At 35.3% G+C, this 22276-nt stretch overlaps 1 protein-coding gene across 1 annotated transcript; it reads right to left on the reverse strand.

Moving 5' to 3' along the window:
• Positions 1-11789: 11789 nt before the first annotated feature.
• On the reverse strand, positions 11790-15494 carry GPHB5 (glycoprotein hormone subunit beta 5). The gene is made up of 2 exons (XM_074235961.1): positions 15291-15494; positions 11790-11980 (listed from the first exon to the last, which is right to left on the reverse strand). Exons 1-2 carry the CDS (start codon positions 15492-15494, stop codon positions 11792-11794), a joined length of 393 nt encoding a protein of 130 aa, XP_074092062.1. The 3' UTR covers positions 11790-11791.
• Positions 15495-22276: the final 6782 nt, after the last annotated feature.

The following is a 22276-nucleotide window of genomic DNA, read 5'->3' on the forward strand; positions in this document are numbered from 1 at the left end:
ATCAAGTTCTTTCCTAGGAAATTTATACTTTCTAATTTCTCAAACACTGGATTATTGAGTTCAATTATTTTTTGTTTCTTCTTTCTCTAGTTTTCTCCATTGATCTACTTTGAAAATTGTTACTAGTAGTAAATGGTTTTTAATAATTATTGCTTTATAGTATTCTTTCTCTCCTTCATTTCTACCTTTTTCCAATGCTTCCTTTTGCTTTCTAGATGTTCTCATCCAAGTGATATTTTAAATTGTTCTTTTGTCATTTACAAAGTATACCTTTGATAGTTTAAAACTAAATCTATAAATATACTTCATTAATATTTTCATTTTTATTTTATTGGGAATACCTAGCCATGAGCACCAATATCTTCTTACTAATTTTAGTTGTCCTTCATTTCTTTAAGGAACATTTTTAACTGTACCCATACAAGTATTGAGTTTGGTAGATTGGCAGATTAACTCCCAGATATTTCATGCATTCTATATGAATGATATTTCCCTTTTTTATTGCTTCCTGAATTTTGTTATCACTATATAGAAATGCTGGTAATTTTGTAGGTTTATTCTTTAATCAATAAATTTATTAAAATTTTCAATTATCTTTATTGCTTTTCTTTATTTAGAAAAGTAGATTCTTTTCTAGTTTACTTAGAAAATGTGATTTTCATAGTACATTATACATTAGTAAATAAATAAAATTTACTCTTCTTTTTCATTGTTTTTAATATTTTTAATTTCTCTCTTCTCTTTTTGCCACGTCTGGAATTCCAGGAATTGACAAATAATAGAATAGAATAGAATGGGGGGCAACTTACTCCTGTATTTACTGGGAAAGGCACTATTTCTCCATCACATATAATACTAGAATTTTCCTTTTAGACAGATATTTTCATCATATTAAATCTTTCTATCATTATACTTTGCATTTTTAGCATTCATTAGAGTTGTACTTTCTCGGGTCTTTTCTGCATCATATGTTTTTTGGTGGTTTTTGTTCTTATAATGATTAATTATATTTCTTTTCCTCATGTTGAACTATCATAGCATCCTTGTATAAATCTAACTTAATCATAGTGAGTGATTGTTTTTATAAATTACTAAACTTGTCAAGATTTTATTCTAAGTTTTGAATTTATATTACTGGTTATATTGGCCCAGAGTTACCTTTCTTTGCATTATCTTTCCTTTGCTTAGGTATTAGCATTATTTTTTGGTCCCATATATGGAATTTGGTAGAGTGTTCCTTCTTAATTATTTTGAATAATTAAAACAGTATATGCTAATTATTCCTTAAAAGCTTAATAGAGGGGGAGCAGGGCCAAGATGGCAATGTGAAAGCAGCATTTCTCAGGAACTTCTTCCCCCACAAAACTCCAAAAGCCAACAAATTACAACATTAGTCAAAATGTAGAGAGGCAGAACCCACAGAAAGACTGAGTGATACATTTTTCCAATCCAAGATAACTTAGAAGTTCCACAGGAAAGGTGTGTTTCACCAGGAGCAGGGCTTGGAAAAAAGCTACAGTCCCAGAGCAGCCCAGCCCAGCCCAGTCCAGAGATCACCAGCAACAGCTTGAAAGGGCAGTGAGAGAACTCTGCTGCATCAGAATGAGTGTACAGTGAGGAGCACAAGCTGCAGAATCTGCAATGAGAATCAGGAGAAAGCAGCCTGCACCCCCAGAGACAGCAAGGGAAGTCTGTAGTGATTTCTCTGCTCTCCTTCAGAGTAGGACTCTGCTGCTAGCCTACACGCAGATCCAGGTTGCAATTTGGGCTTCCATACTAAGTGGTCAAGCTAGATCCCTCCCTATAGCTCCAGAGCAGAGGGAAGTACAGGGGCCAACTACATATCAAAGCACAGACAGGAGAGCATAAGATCTTGCAGGAATAAAGGTCCTAATGTGGTGTCCCCAAAAAATACCCCCAAAGCCTTGGAAGCACTGTCTTGGGCTGAGGAAATGAGTAAACAACAGAAAAAGAAGAATCTGACCACAGAGAATTACTTTAGTCCCATGGAAGATCAAAACACACACTCAGACAATGACAAAAACAAAGTTTCCATATCCAAAACCTCCAAGAAAAATAGAAAATGATCTCAGACTAAGAATGAGCTCAAAAAAGACTTTGAAAAGCAATTAAGGGAGGTGGAGGAAAAATTGGGAGGAGAAATGAGAGTAATGAAGAAAAATCATGAAAACCAAATCAAAAGCTTGGTGGAAAGATATACAAAAAAAATACTGAAGAAAATAATATGTTAATAACCAGTTTAGGCCTAATGGAAAAAGCAAAACAAAAGGCAAATGAGGAGAAGAATGCCTTAAAAAGCAGAATTGGCCAGCTGGAAAAGGAGATAAAAAAGCTCTCTGAAGAAAATAACTCCTTCCAATGCAGAATGGAACTAAAGGAAGCTGATGCCTTTGCAAGAAATTAGGAAGAAATAAAACTCTTCCCAAAAAACCAAAAATTAGAAGAAAATGTGAAATATCTCATTGGAAAAACAACTGACCTCGAAAACAGATCCAAAAGAAATAATTGGAAAATTATTGGGCTACCTGAAAGTCACAACCAGGAAAAGGGCCTAGACTTCATTTTTCAAGAAATAATACAGCAGGGGCGGCTAGGTGGCACAGTGGATAAAGCACCAGCCCTGGAGTCAGGAGTACCTGGGTTCAAATCTGGTCTCAGACAATAATTACCTAGTTGTGTGGCCTTGGGCAAGCCACTTAACCTCATTTGCCTTGCAAAACTCTAAAAGAAAAAAAGAAATAATACAGCAAAATTGCCTTGAGCTCCTAGAAGCTGAGGGTAAAATAGAAATCGAGAGAATTCACTGGTCACCTCCTGAAAGAAATCCCAAAAGAAAAACTTCCAGGAATATTATAGCCAAATTCCCAAACTCCCAAATCAAAGAGAAAAATCTAAAAATTTCCAGAAACAAACAATTCAACTACTGAGGCTCCACAGTCAGGATTACACAAGATCTGGAAGCATCTATATTAAGGGCTTGTAGGGATTGGAATATGATGTTCTGGAAGGCAAAAGATCTTGATTTACAACTGAGAATCAACTGCCCAAAACTGAACATCCTCTTTCAGAGGAAAAGATGGACTTTCAATGAAACAGGGGACTTTCAAACTTTCCTATTGAAACAATCAGAGCTGAACAGAAAATTTGATTCCCCAAATACAGGACTCTGGTGAATAATAGAGGGGGTGGCTGAGAAGGACTGACTATAAGTAACTTAATGATATTGAATTGCTTGTATTCCTGCATGGGAAGAAGATGTTGATAACTCATATGAACTTTCTCATTCATAAGAGCTATTAGAAGGAGCATATATAGACAGGGAACAGGAAGGCGTGGAATATAACAGTATAATATAGTAAAGATGGAGTCAATGGATGATAAAGGAAAGTACTGGGAGGAAGGGAAAGGATATGAAGAAGAAGCTAAGAAATTTCACATAAGAGTCAAGAAAAAGCTTTTTCAATGGAGTGGAAAGGGGGAAGGCAAGTGGGGAATGAGTCAGCCTTCATTCTCATCAGAAATGGCGCAGAGAGGAAATATACACATTTAATAGAGTGAGGAAATCTATCTTACCCTAGAGAAAAGTGAGAAGAAAGGAATGGGATGAGGGGGAATGGGGGGGAAGGGGGGAGTAGGTGATAGAAGAGAGGGAAGATCAAGGGAGAGGGTACTCAGATTCAACACACTTTTGGACAGGGCCAGGATGAAAGAAGAGAGAAAATAAAATAAATGAGAGTGGGGAAAAATAGAGTGGAGGTACAGCTAGTAATAGCAACTGTGGGAAAACTATTGAAGCAACTTCTCTGGTGGACTTATGATAAAGAAAGCAACTCACCCCAGAGACAAAGCCATTGGAATCGAACACAAACTGAAATAGATTTTTTTTCTCTATTTTTGAGGTTTCTCATCTTCTCGTTTACTCTTATAACACATTCAATTTTGATCAATGTATAGCATGGAAGCAATGTAAAGACTATCAGACAGCCTTCTGGGGGGGAAGGGGGGGAAATTGTAAAATTCAAAACCTTACAAAAATGATAGGTAGATACTACTATTGTATATAATTTGAAAACAAAGAAAATGTCAACAAAGAAAAAAAAACAAAAAACTTAATAGAATTCTCTTATAAATTAATCTAGATCACCCCCAGACAAATCTATCCCCTTTGGTTGTTCTTTTATGACTAGTTCAATCTCCTTTTATGAGACTGGATTATCTAAGTTTCTAGTTGGTGTTTTGTGACCTGAATATTTAATATTTTCTAAACAATCTATTTCTTTTGAATGTTCGGTTTGCTTGGTTTGTAACTATATAGTAGATTCTAATAATTCTATTTGTTTCCTTTAAATTTGCTGTAATTTGACTGATCATTTTTAATTTTAGTTCTTTGAATTTCCTCTCTTCAAAGAGCTAACTTTTAGTTTTATTTAGCAACTCTATAGCCTTTTGTTTCAATTTATCTATTTCTTTTCTAATTTTCAAATTTTTCTTTCATGCTTATTCTGGAGTTTATTTTTTTAGCTTTCTAATTATTTAATTCAATGGTCATTTATTTTTCCTTTTTATTACATATTAATGTATAATTATTTTTTCATACTGTCTTTGTATTCCTAGCACCTAGCACCAGGTCTTTTGCTTAATAGGCATTTAATAAATGCTTTTGAGATTGGATTGGATTGCAACTGGCTTTCCTGTTTACTAGTCTTAATCCTTTGTGAATTTGGTGCTTTTTAAAATCCAATCTGCCTCTCTCCACCTGGGTAGGGATTGTCCTACCCCCAAATTAAGATTTACTTAATCATTAACAGGTATTGACTCTGCCCTAGTGTGGCAGAATATAAGCAAACCATCAATGTAAACTTCTTACATTTAGAGAACTGTATTCCCCTGCTCCTCCTGGTTTTCGCATTCTCTGTCATCTCTCTCTCTTTTTTTTTTTTTTTTTTTTGCTTTTGACCCATAGTCTTTTGTTGTTCATTATTCTCTCCAATTTCTTTATATCTTCCACTACTGGAATAACCAAAAGCATTTAATATGCTGAGAACATCTCCTATATGTCTATACCAAAATGAATCCCAATTTACCAATCCTCCCCATTAAGCGCTCCTAGGAGAAACTAGAAAATTTCCTAACCATATTGGAGTTGCCATATAAAATAATCATCCTTATGATTAATTTTTTACCAGTGTTGTGGTTCAATAATTCTAAGAGTCAAAATTTTATTAATTTACTGACCTAACCAATATTTTTCACCAATTTAAACTTTCTGGATTAAAAAGACTGTCTTTGAAAAGATATAGTTGTTATAAAAGTGACTACTTAATAGTTGATTAAGAGAAGCTCAAAGGAAAAGCAATGCATATCATTTTGATGAAAGACTTTTCTGGATTAATGAGAAGTCATGCTGTACAGCTGGAAAACAATGGAATACATTTTGTTTTATACATACTTTATTATTTTCAGTTAAGTACTCTCAGTTCATTTGTTTCACCTCTAAGATACATGAAAAGATTACATGAAAAACCTAATTAAATTTGAGTAATAAGTAGGACCTTGTTATGAGATTGCATAAATTGTATGTCATTCAGAGAGAAGGGTGTAAATCAAGAGAAGGGACCCTAGGATATATTAATTTTCAATAACGAGCCTGACACCAACTCACAAACAGGGTTCTGACTTAAGAGTTAAAATAAAATTGGAGAATTCATCTTTCTCATCTTTTGAAGACAAAGATTACTAAGAAGCTAATATATGAATTCACAAAAACAAATATCAGAAAAAGTCCTCTTGCTCTTTATTAATTGCAAAATAAACAAATCTCAGCAGAAAGTGGTTTTAGAGAGAGCTGTTTAGAGAGAGCTGTTCATTGCACTGTGACAAAGGGTACATTTTCATAGAAATCCAACTATGTTCTATATCCCCATGTGGTCTTACCCCAAAATTGTCTCTAACGTTGCCTTTGCCTTCTGAGTCTTGACTTTTTTCAGTAATTCTAAACTTTGATTTTGGATCATTGATATAAAGCTTGAAGGAACCTTGGAGACTATTTTGTCCAGTCCCCTTACTTTATAGGTCAAGGCAGTTGAGATCTAACGTTACCACACTTGCCAAGTCATACAGTTGAACTTCTGTTGCCAAATAACTCATATTTGGGTTTTCTCAAATGTGGATAAAAAGGGTGCTACATTTAGATTTGAAGAACTTTTAGTATTTTAGTATTTTAATGCATTAATTTATGTCAGGAATGTCCCCTTTTTCTCCCAACAGGAAAATTCCTTAAATGAAAATTACTTAAGGAAGTCTATAGATTTAAAAAAAAAAAGAAATACATAGTCATAGAGTATTCAAATTTTCCCCCAAATAGTGAACTAGACTTGAGACTGGCATAAACAGTCACCATCCTTTAGCATTCTAATGAGTCTCTTCCCCAGATATTTATATATCCCTAAATTCATGGTTCCCCCCCCCCCCAGGGAGCAATCTCCTTCCCTTTAGAGCTGCACCATCTGCTTTACTCTTCAAGTAGGACAATGGACAGGATCTTTGTAAACTTTTGCTGTCCAAGAAATCCTTCTTTGGTTGGAAGACTAGATTATGGAATCATGTTATGTAGAGATTTCAAAATTCTTCCTTACCCATCAGGAGTTGGGGTTCACAAATACTGCTCATTATATCCCTTCTCAGATCACATACAAGCACATGTACCTCTGTCAAGTGTCTCTACCATAAAGCCCCAACAATTTCTCTGAGGTTGGAGAAGAAAACTGTTTATGGGAATAGGTCCACTCAACAGCATGTCAGTTTGTCTTTTCAAAGTCCTAGAATGAAAGAGAAAAAATAATAGATTTGATCTCAATCTTATATAACACAGGAAAGAGTATCTCCTAAATTAAGAGATCATCATTAAATCAATCATCTTGTGATTCTGATTTCTTTTCATTCAAGTCCCAATAGTCATGCCCACATACCATGGAGCCTTTTAGATGTCTCCAAAGGGCCGTACCTTATAACCTCATTATGCTGACTGAGGAAGCCATTAAATTGAAAGATCAGTGACTCCCTAATCACCCCAACCCATTTTGTTACAGACAAAACTATTTATTAGAAGTTAGAAAAAGGGGCGGCTAGGTTGCATAGTGGATAGAGCACCGGCCCTGGAGTCAGGAGCACCTGAGTTCAAATCCGGCCTTAGACACTTAATAATTACCTAGCTGTGTGGCCCTGGGCAAGCCACTTAACCCCAATGCCTTGAAAAAAAAAAAGTTAGAAAAAAAGTAAGAATCAATTCACTTTTCACTGTTTTTATCTTTACATCTTTTGTAAATGCAAAAGGTATTTTTCTTTCAAAATAGTACTAGAATTCCAAAGGTGACTCAGTTTTTATAGTGGTCAAAGCCAAAGCCAAAGTACAATACTTATTCTATGAACAAGGAGATCTCATCTTCTTTGATATTAATTATTAAACATGCTAAGAAAATCAGCCGGCAACAACAGACTGATTCAGTTACTTTGAGCTGAAGTTGAAGTTACTTTGAAAAATTTAAGTAGTTAATTCTGATAATGGAGCTTTGGAGGAAGAAATAGGATTATCACATTTAAAAATCTAGAAAACAGGAACTATTTCTCTGTAGCTTGCCAATTATGGAGCTGTGCACCTGCACCTCACCAAAGGATGAGTGTGTATCCTATTTTAATAAGGTGACATGCACTTCTACTGGACAATTTGATGTAAAACAGTTTGCTTTATACCTGAATTTTCCAGATAGTTAATAGCTTATCCCTTTAAATGTCAAAACCTCACTTTAATTATTTCTGAAGGAAACCTTTCTAAAATATATTATACACTTCTTTTCCCTGTTTGACACTGTGCTGAATCTAAATTACTCTTTTCTTGGTGAATTGGAGTTATAAATATTAACAGATCTTAGATTAACTGGAAACAATACTGGATTCAGAATAAAAGAGATCAAATTCAAAAATCTTAATCTACCACTTACAATTTATGTGAGGAAGTCACTTAACTGCTTTAGGCATTCAGACAGTGTAAATTTGCTGGTTAAGAAACTTTTAAATCCCTTTCTAGATCCTATAGTATGCTGTAATACCATCTGACCCCAAAGGCTATTGAGGCCCATCTAGCCATTTGCCTGTAGATATTAGTGTGTCCAATTAGCATGAATATTAATGTGAATCCCATAACTGGTCACATGTATTTTAATTTGTACACTTTGAAGGTATAATTGTATAAAATTATGGTCATCGGTCTAGCCTATTAAAAATATGCACTGCAAATTCAAATAATTCAACTACTTCACGGGATTTCTCATTCACACTAATCAGGACCTAGTTATAAAAGGTTGCTGTCAGTTTGCTGCTCTGTTGCACACGTAATTATATGAGAAGGGGTTGAAGGCAGTTCTTGGTTTTCCTATACATAAAATGAAAGGGCTGTGTCTGTGATTTTCTCAGCTATGATTACAATGCCTTTAGCAAGTGATTTCAATTCTGCATATCTGTTTCCTCAGCTACAAAATAGACAGACTAGAAAATTTCTATTCCCTCCAACCTCTAATACTGTAATTATATTATTCTTCCCTCTCAGGGAAGAATTTTAAATTTATTTTCAGTTTTGGGGTGATGTTCCATTGTGGGTGAGGTTACCAGAAATTTAATTGTTTAATAAATTAGGACTTTTTCAACTTCACATAAGAATTACACTTATTGCTTGGATGGATTCTATGAGGGCTAGGACTTTAATATATGCCTCCAGAGGCCTTGTAGAATGCTATGCACTTGTAACTGCTTAATAAATATTTTTCAATGATTAATGCAGATTCTCTTAACAATAATAGATTATGCCATCTGAATGTAGGCTGTTATAAATATTATAACTTCCAGGTCTTTGGCTATCCTCTCCTTTTTCTCTCTCGTTTAGTGTTATTTTTGGTCTTTAAAATTCTTTAAAGACCTGAAAATTCTTTTCAGTCACTCTCATTCTGTTTCCTCTTGCCCATTTCATTTCTTATTTTCTTTTAATCAACAGCATGATCACTAACTCATGTCACAACCCCTTCTTTCCTCCCCAAGGATATATTTATGATTTATCTCCCTGCTCCAAGTCTCTCTCCCTTTCCAATCCATTCTCTACTCAGCTGTTAAGTTGACCTTCCTAAGTCTAATCCTCTCACACATATATCCCCAACACAATAAACTCTAGTGATTCCTTATTATGTCCAGGATCAAATATAAAATCTTCTGTTTGTTTTTTAAAGTCCTTTATAACTTGAGCCCTTCCTACCTTTCTGGTCTTGCTATGCATTCACCCTTCCTGCCATCCTCAGATACTCTGTGATCTAGGGGTAGCCTTGCTGTCCCTCAGATAAGATAATCCATCTTTGAACCTTGAGCATTTTAATTCACTCTTCCCCATGCCTGTTACACTCTCCTCTTTTATTACTCCTAATTTCCCTGGCTTCCTTCAGGTCTCAGCTTAATTTATACTTTCTAAAAAGCACCCTTTCCCAATGCCCTTTCTTTCATAACAGCACTTTCCCTCTCTGATGTTTATGTCTGATTTATCTTGTATGTATTTTATTTGTATATTATTATTTATATGTTATGTTCCTATCACTTAAGACTGTAAGTTTCCTTGAGAACAGAAATCAGTTTTTGTCTTTCTTTTCACCCCCATGCATAGCAGTAAACACTTAATAAAGGCTAGGTGACTGACTGACAAATGTTTCCTATAATTTCCACACCTATGTTAGTATCTAGAGAACTAGGAAACAGACCTCCATCATATTGGGTGGTCATAGGCTAAAATCACACAAAGAAGAGCAGATATGGTTCAATTGTGGTCTCTGTTGCCAAAGGAATTATCCACATTAATGAACTCATAAATTTATCAAAATATCAGTCAGTGGTAAGAATGAGGAGTGATACATTTGCAGCAAATGTAGGTATTTACATTTAAGAAAATATCCCAGTCATATTCCCTTTTATGAAGAAAGGCAATTCTGTTCTCACTCTTATCTAAAGGTCCTTTTTGAGGGAGTGTGGGGAGGAGAAAATGAAACATAAACAGAGATACAAAATGTCTACATTTCCTATCATACTGTTTTTGTACCAGATCTGTGGTTTTCCTGGTGTAAAAAATTCCTTTTTATCTATAACTATTTGTATTATATAATCTTAAAGAATTCTAGGGCACTAAAAGCTTAAGTGTCCAAATATATATTAAAGGCAGAAAATGAAATCAGTTCTTCTTGATTCCAAGAATGACTCTGTATACATTATACTATACTGTTTCTCACATTTCTTATATAAAATGCTTAAATGATTTAAAACATAACCAACAACATGGTAAAAATTAACATGGAAAAATTTTGAAAGTACTCACTACAAGCTCAATTTTATTAAGAACTAAAAAATATGGATCTGTGGGCTATCATTGCATTAAATTTCAAAAGGCAGAGTACAAGTTCTATAAACCTCAAAATATATTGTCTTTAGGCAAGTTATTGAAAAACAGCAAGGTTAAATGAAAGACAACAAATTCCCAAAGTATCTCAAGATATATATACATATATATATATATATATATATATATATATATATCATTAACAGTAGAAAAGGTAGCAGAAAATTAACTGTTTTTTGAGTTGAGATAGAAAACTACATATCACAGACCATTCCTGTGTTAACAGGCTATTCCTATGTAACTGGCAATACAGTTTTACAAATATATCCAAAATTAAAGAATTTTAATAATTAAAATTTAAATTAATGAGATGTTTAATAGAGAATAATTCCAGTGATTGGATCAAGGACACCTTCTGGAGAGCTTTGATGTATGCATTGTCTGATAGAGGCTTGGGAAACAGTGGTTGAGTTTCATGAATTTTTTTTTTGCCCAAATAAGGCCAGAATCCAAAACTGCATATATTTTACAACTATATATAACATCAGAGGGATCATTTTTATGGAGGTTTTTGTTCATGGAATTCACTCAAGTCCAACCAATTGAGTTTTTAGAATATTTTTAAAAACTCATTTTTAAAATGCATCTTTTCTCCATATATAAGGTAAATAATTGTTTAATAAAAGCATTTTCTTCTACTAAAAAACATGTGGCATTCCTAGAGTCAGAAAGAAAGCTTAATGGACAGGTCATGTTCCCTTCCAGTCATTTCTAGAAGCCATTATCTCTAAATCCTATCTATTTGAAGGCCAAGGATTAAATAGTATACTAGATTTAATTCAGACTTCATCAAAATTCTGAAAGCAAAGGCTAGATGGCCATCTGTCATGTAGTGGGGATTTCTTTTGGGTAGCAATTGGACTAAATGATTCCTGTAGTCCCTTCCAAACTTAAAAATTATGTGATTCTATCATTTAAACCCATTATGGTTCAATTGTCTCAATATATTCAATGCATTTTAAATATTGGCAGATTAGAAATTTAAGAAGTAGGAGGTTTCAGAAGCTTGATGTAAATAAGTGTCAATTATGAGAAATATGAACTGAACCAATTATTATTATTATTATTATGAAGGCATAAATGGCATTTTCTGCATTGGAAGTAGATGATTCATTCTCTTCATAACCTGAAATACCTTTCACAATAGGAGGCCAGTCAATATCTAATCTATGATATGCTCAATTGTACTGAAATAGTTCTGGAATCAAAGGGATGCAAGGGATGGATCTGGAAGTACTGCCTATGTAACCCCTAGTTTCTCAGGAGCAGCTATATAAGCCATTGATAATTTCAGACTGTCTCACATTCAGTTGTTGCAGTAGAACATGCCCCACAGTCACAACTTATGGCCATAGGGTATGTGTAGAAAGGGTCAACACCTGGGGCACAGCTGGGCAACTTGATAGTGACCTGTTTGGTCTCGTTGTAGGTGCAGACTCGATGATGAGCTTCGATGTAGGGAGGATCCAGGATAGGTTTCTTCTCATAAGGGGAAAAAAAACAAGGAAGGTATCAGACAACTATGCCTGGAAAATCTCTGAGTTATTAAACTCTGAAGACAATTCAGAAGACAATAAGGAGTATTTTTGAGTTTACTTCCAGATTAGAGGTAGCTGGTAGAGCAGTGGCTAGAGCACCAGCCCTGGAGTCAAGAGGACCTGATTCAAGTTTCTTAACTATGATGGGGGGGGGGGGGGGGGGGAGTCTTCCATATAAGGAAAATTTTGATGAAAAAAAACTACCAGAGTTATAGGTGAAAGCCCCCAAACAATCATTCCTTCACCACATAAAAGGATCCTTCTGTTGTATTAGGCTAATTATCCCCAGTATATTGTTACAGGAGAAACAGTGGATTGGAATGGACAAGAAGTTGACCATGAAGCCAGGAAGATGTGCATTCATGTACTGTCTCTGAAACATAATAGTTGTGTGATCCTGAGTAAGTCATTTAACTTTCTGTTCTCTGGGAAGTTTTCTAAGACTGTGAATTACAGCAAAAGTATCTATCTATATTGGTAGAGTTTTTTTTTTAACTTTGCCAATGAAATCAAAAGTCTAGTCCTCATACCTTATATTGTTACATATAAGAAGAAGGGGAAAAAAAGGAAAATGAGAATGAAATTTTGCCCACAGATGTGAGTAGGTTAAAATTCAGTTGACTTTGCAAAAGCCATTTCCAATAGTGGAATTAGACTTGTCTTTTAGGTGTCACACACACACACACACAGACAAAGACACAAAGAGTCCACAGTTTAACATGAACAACTTGCTTCACGTTCTCATGTCCCGGACACTATAGCTGCCCATGTCACAAGCAATCATTATTTGGTGTCAACTTCTAAAAAGTATATCTAAGTATCACTAAAATCTGAGCTTTAACCACAGTTTTTTCCCCAGGGCACTGAAAGCAGTGTGTTTTGGGGGGTTTTGTTTCTGTTTCTGTCTTTGTTTTTTAGTAACATAGAAACAACAGCTTAATATTTACTTAGCAAAAATAATTGGTTAATTTTTTTTAACTATCAGTTATTGTGATGGGGTTGGCTATTCTCCAACATTATCCTGTCCCTCAACATTCTGTCTCTGGTGGCATCCCCAGCAGGATATTCAGGATAGAGTGTGAGGGTCTCTATCGACTTCTTCCCAGAAGGATGTACCTCAGATTATCACTTTCCCCAGGTGTGGTTTCTGTAAATCCTTGTTCCAGTTGTAAAAATGCCTGGTTGTGGCTCCAAATAAAATCTTTATCAAACCTGTTCTACCTTGCAAATTTTCAAATCACAAAACAAACAGACCTAAATGTCTTCATTCATTAACAAATTATCTGAAAATTGACTACAAAGAATGGCAAACTTGCTCTATGGTAGGCATAGGACTTGAATCTCTTCAAAGCCAGGATCAGGCTTTCCATGCAATGATTGAGGTCAAGTGATGTATTCCAAGAGTGAAAGAAAATGAATTTTTAGGAACAATGACTTTAAATGAAAATGTTCCAGCGTTCTCACTAAATACAAAGAGTCCTGGAGGCCAAGTAAAAAAATAAGCTTGAAAATGATGATCTCTGACAGACCCAGTTGTGTAGAAAAGAAGGTCATAAATCATCTCAGTAGTTTGACAATTAATGACGTTCATGGTATTATTATTAGCAGGTTAGTTTCTTCTACCTACATTTGACAAATGTACTCTTATTCCCCTGAGAAATTTGAAAATAAAAAAAGCCAATTTGGCAATGTACTTTAATCCAATTTTTTATGCTGATCCACCAAAACCCAGTTCAGTAACAGATTTTTGTTTGGTTTTAGTTTTGTTCTCCTAGTTTCTTGCACAATGGGAGTATTTTTTCTCAATGGCATTGACTTCCCAAAATGTACCTATAATCCTTCTAGATATTACATTAGGGCTCCACCAAAGAGTTCCTAAAAGGATAATCATGTCCCAAGTTTGTCATCGATGCCAAACCTGGTGGAATGAACAACTTTCTAAATGCTGTTTCCAGAGATTCTAAGAAGTGCCTCCTTCTCACCCTATACCTCTCCCCAAAAAAAACCCTACCTTTCTATTACCTGACATTTCAAAGAGATTTATTCCTTTATCTTAAGGTTTTGGTCCCCACAAGGTTATGTAAATAACCTTGGAAAGGAATCACCACCAGACTTCATCAACGATTTACACCTTTCATTAAAGAGTTTTTTCCAGAAGCTTTCTGACAATAGATTGTTCAAGAGGAGAAAAATGGGGGAGGGGGAGAATAATATGGACATTGAATACTTAAGGAGGAGGTGGGAAGGCACCATAAGAAAGGCAAAGGTTAAAAAAAAAAAAGGTTGAGTATGCCCAGACACAAACTTCATCAGATTCATAATTTTGTGTTGTCTTTGCCTGGTTTGTATTAATTTATCTTTATCTCAAATAGTGAAAACAAACTGGAGATGGGTTATAAAACTAGGCTAAGAACAAAACCAGTTTTGTTACTAGACTCACTGCATGATTTTGAAATAATTGGTTTTGCCTTGATTTTTTTCAGTTGTAGGAGAACAATAATAACTCTTACCCTCCCTTCAAGGTATAGTGACAAAGCCTAAGATGAAATTCGAAGTACTACCATATTGCAAACTACCATGTGTGAACATCATTCTGTTTCTCCAGTGTAATACTTGGTGGATTTCCAAAAATCATACCACGGAAGAGAGAGCATTCATCTTTCTTCTCACTTCATTTAATCAAAAAGCAAGCATCGGGGCAGCTAGGTGGCTCAGTGGATAGAGCACCAGTCCTGGAGTCAGGAGGACCTGAGTTCAAATCTGGCCTCATACACTTCATAATTACCTAGCTGTGTGGCCTTGGGCAAGTCACTTAACCCCATTTGCCTTGCAAAAATCTTAAAAAAAAAAAAAAAGCAAGCATCAACCAAGTGAGAGCCAAGAATCTGATCCAGATTCCTAGTCTTCTATAGCATAGTATAATGAGTAGAACATTACAGTTGGGGTTAGGAAAAATCCCGGGTTCAAATTCATTCACTGGCATTTACTATCTCTCTGTGACTATGGACAGATACTTAACATCTTGGGATCCTTATCTGCAAAATGAGAATATTTGCATGTGTCATACCTACCTAAGAGCACTGATGGGTTTATCAAGGGAAACAATGCATTTTGGTAAAGTAAGCACTTTGTAAACTTTTAAACTGCTACATAGTTTAGTAGTAGTAGTAGTAGTAGTAGTAGTAGTAGTAGTAGTAGTAGTAGTAGTAGTAGTACTCCTGGTGCCCAGGCATAATCAGGGAATAACTCACCTCCCAAGTCTCACAGCGACCCCAGCAGGCATCTGTGGTAATCCGTAATCCCTTACAGCCTGGCTTCTTGGCCAAAAAAGTGAATTCCCTCACAGCACAGCCAACAAACTTTCGGAGGTCCCCTTTGGAGGTGTTGAAGGCCCAAATGCAGTGAATCAGGATCAGGAGGGGCACTGAGCCCAGGAAAAGATGCCCAAATTTCATGTTGGCCCTTCAAAGGAAAACAGAAGGGGAGTAATAGATTAATTAAAAGGTGAAACTGCATTCTTGCTCTATTCTTCTTCCCCATGAGATTCATAAGAGTATATGTCTAAGCTGTGCATCTCAGAAAGAAAGGAAATTCTGTATCAATAATGTCTATTCATCAGACAATTTGGAAATAGCCTAGAATTGATCCAGTGAGATAATGTATGGATCCTACCTTCATGTTACATAGACACCAATAATCCCCAGAATGTCCCCAACCATTTCCCCACAGTGACTCACCTGTATTATGAATTAGAGAGATGCCTGTTATAATTGGCTTGTAAAGAAATGGAAAACACACTGGATTTGAAGTTGGAAGAACTGGGCTCAAATCTCCTTACTACTATCTAATGCCTTCATGATCTTGGTCAAGTTACTATCTGCAAAATGAGGGAGTTATATGACCAGAATCTTCAAGTGTGATGACTAATACTAGCAAGAAGAAATTCAATTTCAAACATTGAACTCTTCTAGGAATGAATGCACACCCTTTTTAAAAAAAGTTTCAAGAATAGGATAACTTAATAGAATCGTGACATATAACAATTGCATCTGCTTTACATATTGCGAATAACTCTTACATGCATCTGAAACTTAACACCTTTCAGGTGTTCTCAGTGTAACCCTTCTATTTTGACTTTCTTTGGCCTCTTATGCCACTTTGTCACCAATAAATCACAATGATATGAAACAAGCATATTTAAAACAGAATACAAGAAGTTTGAAAATTTCCTCCTTCATAGTTTTTGGTTTATTCCCTATGTCCCATCTAAGAATGTGAGTCAAACCTTTGTGTCTTGGCTGATAGGCAGAGCAAGATTAAATCCAGTCCCAAGTTTTCTACAGCACCCCATGCCCCAGGACAACTTTCTAGCTTTAACTTCGAAGCACTCACCTTATCTCACCTTGTCAGTTTTCTCTCTTCTTTGGAAATAAAAATTTCACTCAAGAGTTTTAGAGCAGCAAAGTAAATGGTAGAAGACTTGTAAAGCACTTTCACATTTGCTTCTGAACATCTATCTACTGCTACTGGACTGGCTGCTTAATTGCTCAAATATATAGGGGAAAGTCTTGTCAATCAAAATAAAAGAAGAAAAAGACAGATTCTTTCATGAACCATGAAGGACATCAAAGCCATGGAACATAAAGGAAGTCTCTCTCTTTTCTAATACTGATTACAACTTAAAGGGTGTTGTCTTGTTTCTTAACAATACTTACAGAAAATTACCTTTGTGGCTGACATAATCCTGGAAAACAGGCAGAAATGTATCTCATCCTGCTCTCCAGGGAACAAATGCACTGAGGCAAGGTGGATTAGAGTTTCCTTCATGGTAACCACACGTTTCCATTAGAACAGAAGTCAGTCCCTCACCTTCAACAACAAACTTTTTCCCCCTGGTCTCCAAAACATATTTCAATACAACAAAAAGATAATAAAAGGCACTCACTGGAAAGAACACTAGATCGTGAACTGAAGAAATGGAAAAGATCTTGTAAAAGAATATTTGGGGAGTCTTAAAACTAATAAATTCTAGATTATGTTCATTTTCGTAAATAGGCATTGTGCTACATGCAATGAATGTCATGGGAAGTAAAAGTATGTTTTCATTGGAATTTAGGGTCTTAAAGATCAAATGGGAAGACTTGCAGTCTTTGTATTTAGGAGCATGTGATACAGGTTTAGATTCCCAGTTCCACTGTCAGCACCAAGAGCAACAGCAACATCAAAAGCATAAGAATTTAATTACATGGTTCTTTATTTTTCCTTTATTAAAAAAAAGCTATTCTTCAACAGATCCTAATATGACAAAACCCAGTGACTTAATCATCCTGCATGTCCTCCTCTGGTCCTTTCCAGTTAATCAATCAATGCCCTTCCTAAAGTATGGGCCCCAGAATTGAATGCAGTGGTCCTCTTGAGTCTACCAGGGTAAGGTGAAATAAAACTATCATTTTTCTAGTTCTAAACATTATGCCTCTCTTAAAGCATTCTGATATCATGTTGGCTTTCCCGAGCACCATATCATATTTTCAATTCATGTGGAACTTATAGTCCACTTGAGTCTCCAGATCTTTCTCCAACAAACTGCTGCCTTTCATCTGGTGAGTTCAAAAGGAAGCTGCCCAAAGGTTGCTGCTTTAATTGCCATTTTTGGGTTTGTAATAAAGGATACTCAACCCTTTTCCAGTTTGAAATTCATTTTCTTAACTTTGGCATCATGGCAAGACAAGAAGAAAAGGTCAAAACTTGACTTGGGTCACTACTTATCAGGACCCTCCAGCTCAAAGAGCATATTTCTACAACTCCTAGAACAAGTTATAATGGTACAAAGTAACTTAACGAAGTGCTAGAACACACATGTATTATAAATGGTGCCATCAACATCACTTTAAATGGCTTTAGACAAAGAAGGCACCACAGTGAAATTGGAGAAAAAAGTAAATTACCTGCCCTAAAATATCTTCCTTTTTTAGCCTTCCATGCCACCACCTTTCCAAATACCTAGTCTGAAATGATTTTGGGTAATTTTCCCTAAGTCAATTAGTAAAGATTCAAGAACACTATTAAAATACTCATTATGTGGAAAAGAAGAAATGGTTTAACTGGGAGAATGTAAAAATTGAAATGAACCTCTAAAATATAGTAAAACCCATAAATAAACAGGAATCAACCTTGGCAAGTGGTTATTTATTTTTTCTTAAAAGGTCTCCAGTAACATATAAATAACTCTCCCTTTTAATGAATTCACTCAAGTTTTGAATATCTCTAATTCAAGGGCTCTTTACCTCTTTCATGTGTCATAGACTTCTTTGACAGTCTAATGAAATACTTTCACCCCTTCTCAGAATAATGTTTATTGTATTCAATCATAATTGAAGGGAATGCTGAGTTTCATTTGGAAGTTTGTGAAAATAAAGATGTATTTTCCCTGCTCCAATTTTATAGATCCCCTAAAATCTATTCAAGGACTTTTTAGCGATTTGTGAACCCCAAATGCCCTGCTTAATTGTTAGGAGATTTTTCTTTTTATCCATTCTTCATGCATTTATAAATAGATCATCTTATTCATTTATTAGATAATTAATTATTTTCTATTGAAGCCCTGATATAATTAGAATGTAGGGATGATCATTGGATCTCAGAAGTTATGCTATTTAGTGGGCATTGAATGTGGCTAGGTCATACCATATTTGAAAAGTGTAGGATATTGATCCAACGAAAGACTCTAAGTCATTCATATAAGAACCAATCAAGCTAAGTGTGAAAAGGTTCATCTATAGAGAGTTGATCAACAGGTGATGCATTTTTACAGCCACAGTCCATTATCACACTCCCCCCAGTTCCTGGGTACACAAAACTTCAGTATTTCTTCCTCAGGTTCAAGATATTCTGTGATCTAGATCAACTCAAAACTCCCCATTCAAGGGGCGGCTAGGTGGTGCAGTGGATGGAGCACTGACCCTGGAGTCAGGAGTACCTTAGTTCAAATCCGGCCTCAGACACTTAATGATCACCTTGTTGTGTGATCTTAGGCAAGTCACTTAGCCCCATTGCCTTAAATAAAAAAAATTTTAAAAAAAGAAATGTTACAATAGCATATTTCCTCCTCAACCAAGGAGAGACTTTGCCATAAATATACTCCACCACTCAGTAGGGATTATACTTGTAGGAAGACATTGGAAATTAGTAACAACTAGTGGATAATACCTATGTGACCACTTGGGAGCCATGGGAATATGTCTGTGTCTGGGGAACAAAAAGACTCCCTTCATTCTAGAAGGGAAGGGGTAACCGAAATCTCGTGGTAAAAAAATGAGCAATATTCTTTGGAATGGATAGAGTAGCTCTCCAGCAAAACCTTGAAATAAATAGTAAGAGTCCTTAGCCATCAGTACCACCTCTGCTGAAACTTTTATCTCTACTGACACTACCATGATTGGAGATGAAGTATGTAGATACTATATGGGGTTCAATGCCCAGAACAGTTATGATGATGTTTCCCCATTCATCTTTGCTGTCTCAGAAAGAGTATTTGTTCCAAAATTTATCTGTTTCTTTAAAGTTTAAATTTCACATTTCTATACAGCTAGTCACTACTGGCCAGTACTAAAATAAAATTATGGTCATTCCAAGGAAATTCTGCATATTGATTTCATTTTCTCAAGACCACTTAAAGGGAAGATTATGATCAACTGTATAGAGTAAAGAAAAGTATTTTTCTAAATGGGGGGAGGGAAATTCTCTGTCTAGAGACCTAAAACAAAAAACATTTTATTGATAAATAGCATTATAAATGCCTCAAAGTAGGGGAAAGATTTAAACTATGTGAATCCAGACTCTCCTAGATTCCCTGGGCAAAAGATGAAAGAAAGCTAGAGTGAATTCCCTCAGAAATAGTTGCCTTAAAGGACTATGAAAAATTTTCTTCTTCTTTATCCCAAAAGACCCCATGAAATTTGGAAAAGAATTCCCATTACAATATACACAAGAAATGAGTATCCTATCTCTACTTGAAGACCTTGAGGAAGGAGTGACTCACTACCTTTTAAGGTACTGCATTTTTGACCTACTCTAATTGATAATTTTTTCTTTATATCAAATCTAAATTTGTTTTTTACAGCACCCATTTTTACCCTCTTGGACCAAACTGATCAAGTAAAATATCTCTTCCAAATGATAACCTTCCAAACACTTGAAGATAGTTAATATATGTCCCTCAATCCTCTCTTTTCTCAGTTAAAAATTTCCAGATCCTTCAACTAATGTTCATGTATTTTGGTCTTATACAGCAATCCATAATTCTGGTTACTAACCTCTGAATAGTCTCCAGTTTATCAATATTCTTCCTAAACTATAGCACCCAAAGCTAATTATAATGTGGTACATCAGGAGAATTTTGCTGTAATTTTAAGTCAAGTCTATATTTTTAGGAGTCCACTAGCTTCCCTTTTTTCTACATTGTGCCAAATGCTGCCATTCTTCATGACTTTTTTTATTGCAAGGCAATGGGGTTAAGTGGCTTGCCCAAGGCCACACAGGTAATTATTAAATGTCTGAGGCCGGATTTGAACTCAGGTACTCTTGACTCCAGGGCCAGTGCTCCATCCACTGCACCACCTAGCCGCCCCCATTCTTCATGACTTTTCAAAGATTTCCCAGTGGACAATTTGTGGAAGGATATGGACAAGAGACAGAGAGTGAATGGCAATCTACATAATTATAGAGAATATTCACAAATCACAAATGTAGTTGAGTAAGCAATAGAACTCATTATTTAGGGACTATATTTTCAATTAGGAAAAACTCTCATGAGAGTTACCTACTAAGGTTCAGAGGGGTGTTACTCTGCATCAGTACAAGTCTACACAGAGATGAAATTAAAAAAATAATCTTCAGATGTTGAAACTTAAACATGGAACACAAATTTGAAAGGGAGTTGGGAACCAGGGTAGAAATTTTAGCAGAAAACTAAAACTAGCTAGGAGAAGCATGGTCCCTTTAAAATGCTTTACCAGATCCTGTAGGAAGCCGACATGACAGTAAGTCAGAAGGATAGCTTCAAATAATGGCACCCAGTCAACACAATTCTTCCAGAAGTAGCCTCCCCAGTTTGTTCCACATGAGGAATTGCATCAGCAATCCTGTGCATGTTCATAAGGACCAGACTGCTCCAAAAGAAATAGAAGCTTAGGGTTTTGATGAAATAAACCCACATTAAAACTTTTGGCTAATGATATGAGCAGTAAGAGGAGAAGAGGTGATCAGTTTTCTAAGAGCTAGTATGACTTTGATGTCACCCCAGAGAAGCCTCTGTTGGTGGGTAGAAGGAAAGAAGATTTCAAGAAAAGCTTAGTCAACAAAAAGATGTCAAACCAAGAGAAGGGACTGATGACTACTGAATTCAATTCTTAGGTTAATGATATGAGCAGTGCTACCCAATAAGAGAAGAGCATAATCAGTTTTCCTGAGAAGCCTCTAGTGTTAGATGGAGTATATTATCAGTGAGGAGTGTTTGCTGCTCATAATTATTGAACAGGTTCAGGAAATTGATCAGTAATTAAATGCGTTCTACATGTTTTGACAAAAGGCCACTTAACTTCATCAAGCAGATTTAATTAAAATACATGTCAATCAAAACTCATACTTTAGTTTCTCTTCTCAGCTACAAATTCAGTGAGAATAGAAAATATTAAATAAATCTGGATAACAAATATGGTGTTTTTCAATATCAGTTTTGTTTTTTCTCTATAATTTTGTTATCACTAAACAATTGTTCTGGTTCTAGCTCACTTCACTCTCTAAAAGTTCATAAAACTCATCCTGGTATCCCCTGAAACTGTCCATTTCATCAGTTCTTATGGAACAATAATATTTTATTACATTCTTATTCCACAATTTGTTTAACTATTCCTCAATTTTTGGCTTCTTCAAAAAGAGCACTATAAATGCTTTAAACAGATAGATCCCTTTTCTATTTCTTTCTAGTAGTAGAAAAGGCCCTAATTTTTCACTGTTTTATAGTTAGATTCATATAGTCCCTGAGTAAACCATGATAAATATACTTCCAAATATCATAACTTTAGTAGTTATTTTGAATGAATTTTTCACTTTGTAGCTCTTCCTGTTGAGTTTTGATGTTTATAATAGGAATGGATTTATTTTATATACTGCAACATTGTTAAGATTTCAATTAATTTTACAGTTGACTCACCAGAATTCTTGATAAGTATATTATCAT

Source organism: Macrotis lagotis, chromosome 4, assembly GCF_037893015.1.
Source record: "Macrotis lagotis isolate mMagLag1 chromosome 4, bilby.v1.9.chrom.fasta, whole genome shotgun sequence".
Lineage (NCBI taxonomy): Eukaryota > Metazoa > Chordata > Mammalia > Peramelemorphia > Peramelidae > Macrotis > Macrotis lagotis.

Excerpts from the sequence above, each read along its gene's own strand:
- GPHB5 (XM_074235961.1), bottom strand. The coding sequence starts at position 15,494 with ATGAAATTTGGGCATCTTTTCCTGGGCTCAGTGCCCCTCCTGATCCTG. Across the intron at positions 11,981-15,290 it reads GTCGCTGTGAGACTTGGGAG|AAACCTATCCTGGATCCTCC; the intron begins GTGAGTTATTCC and ends CCTTATGAGAAG.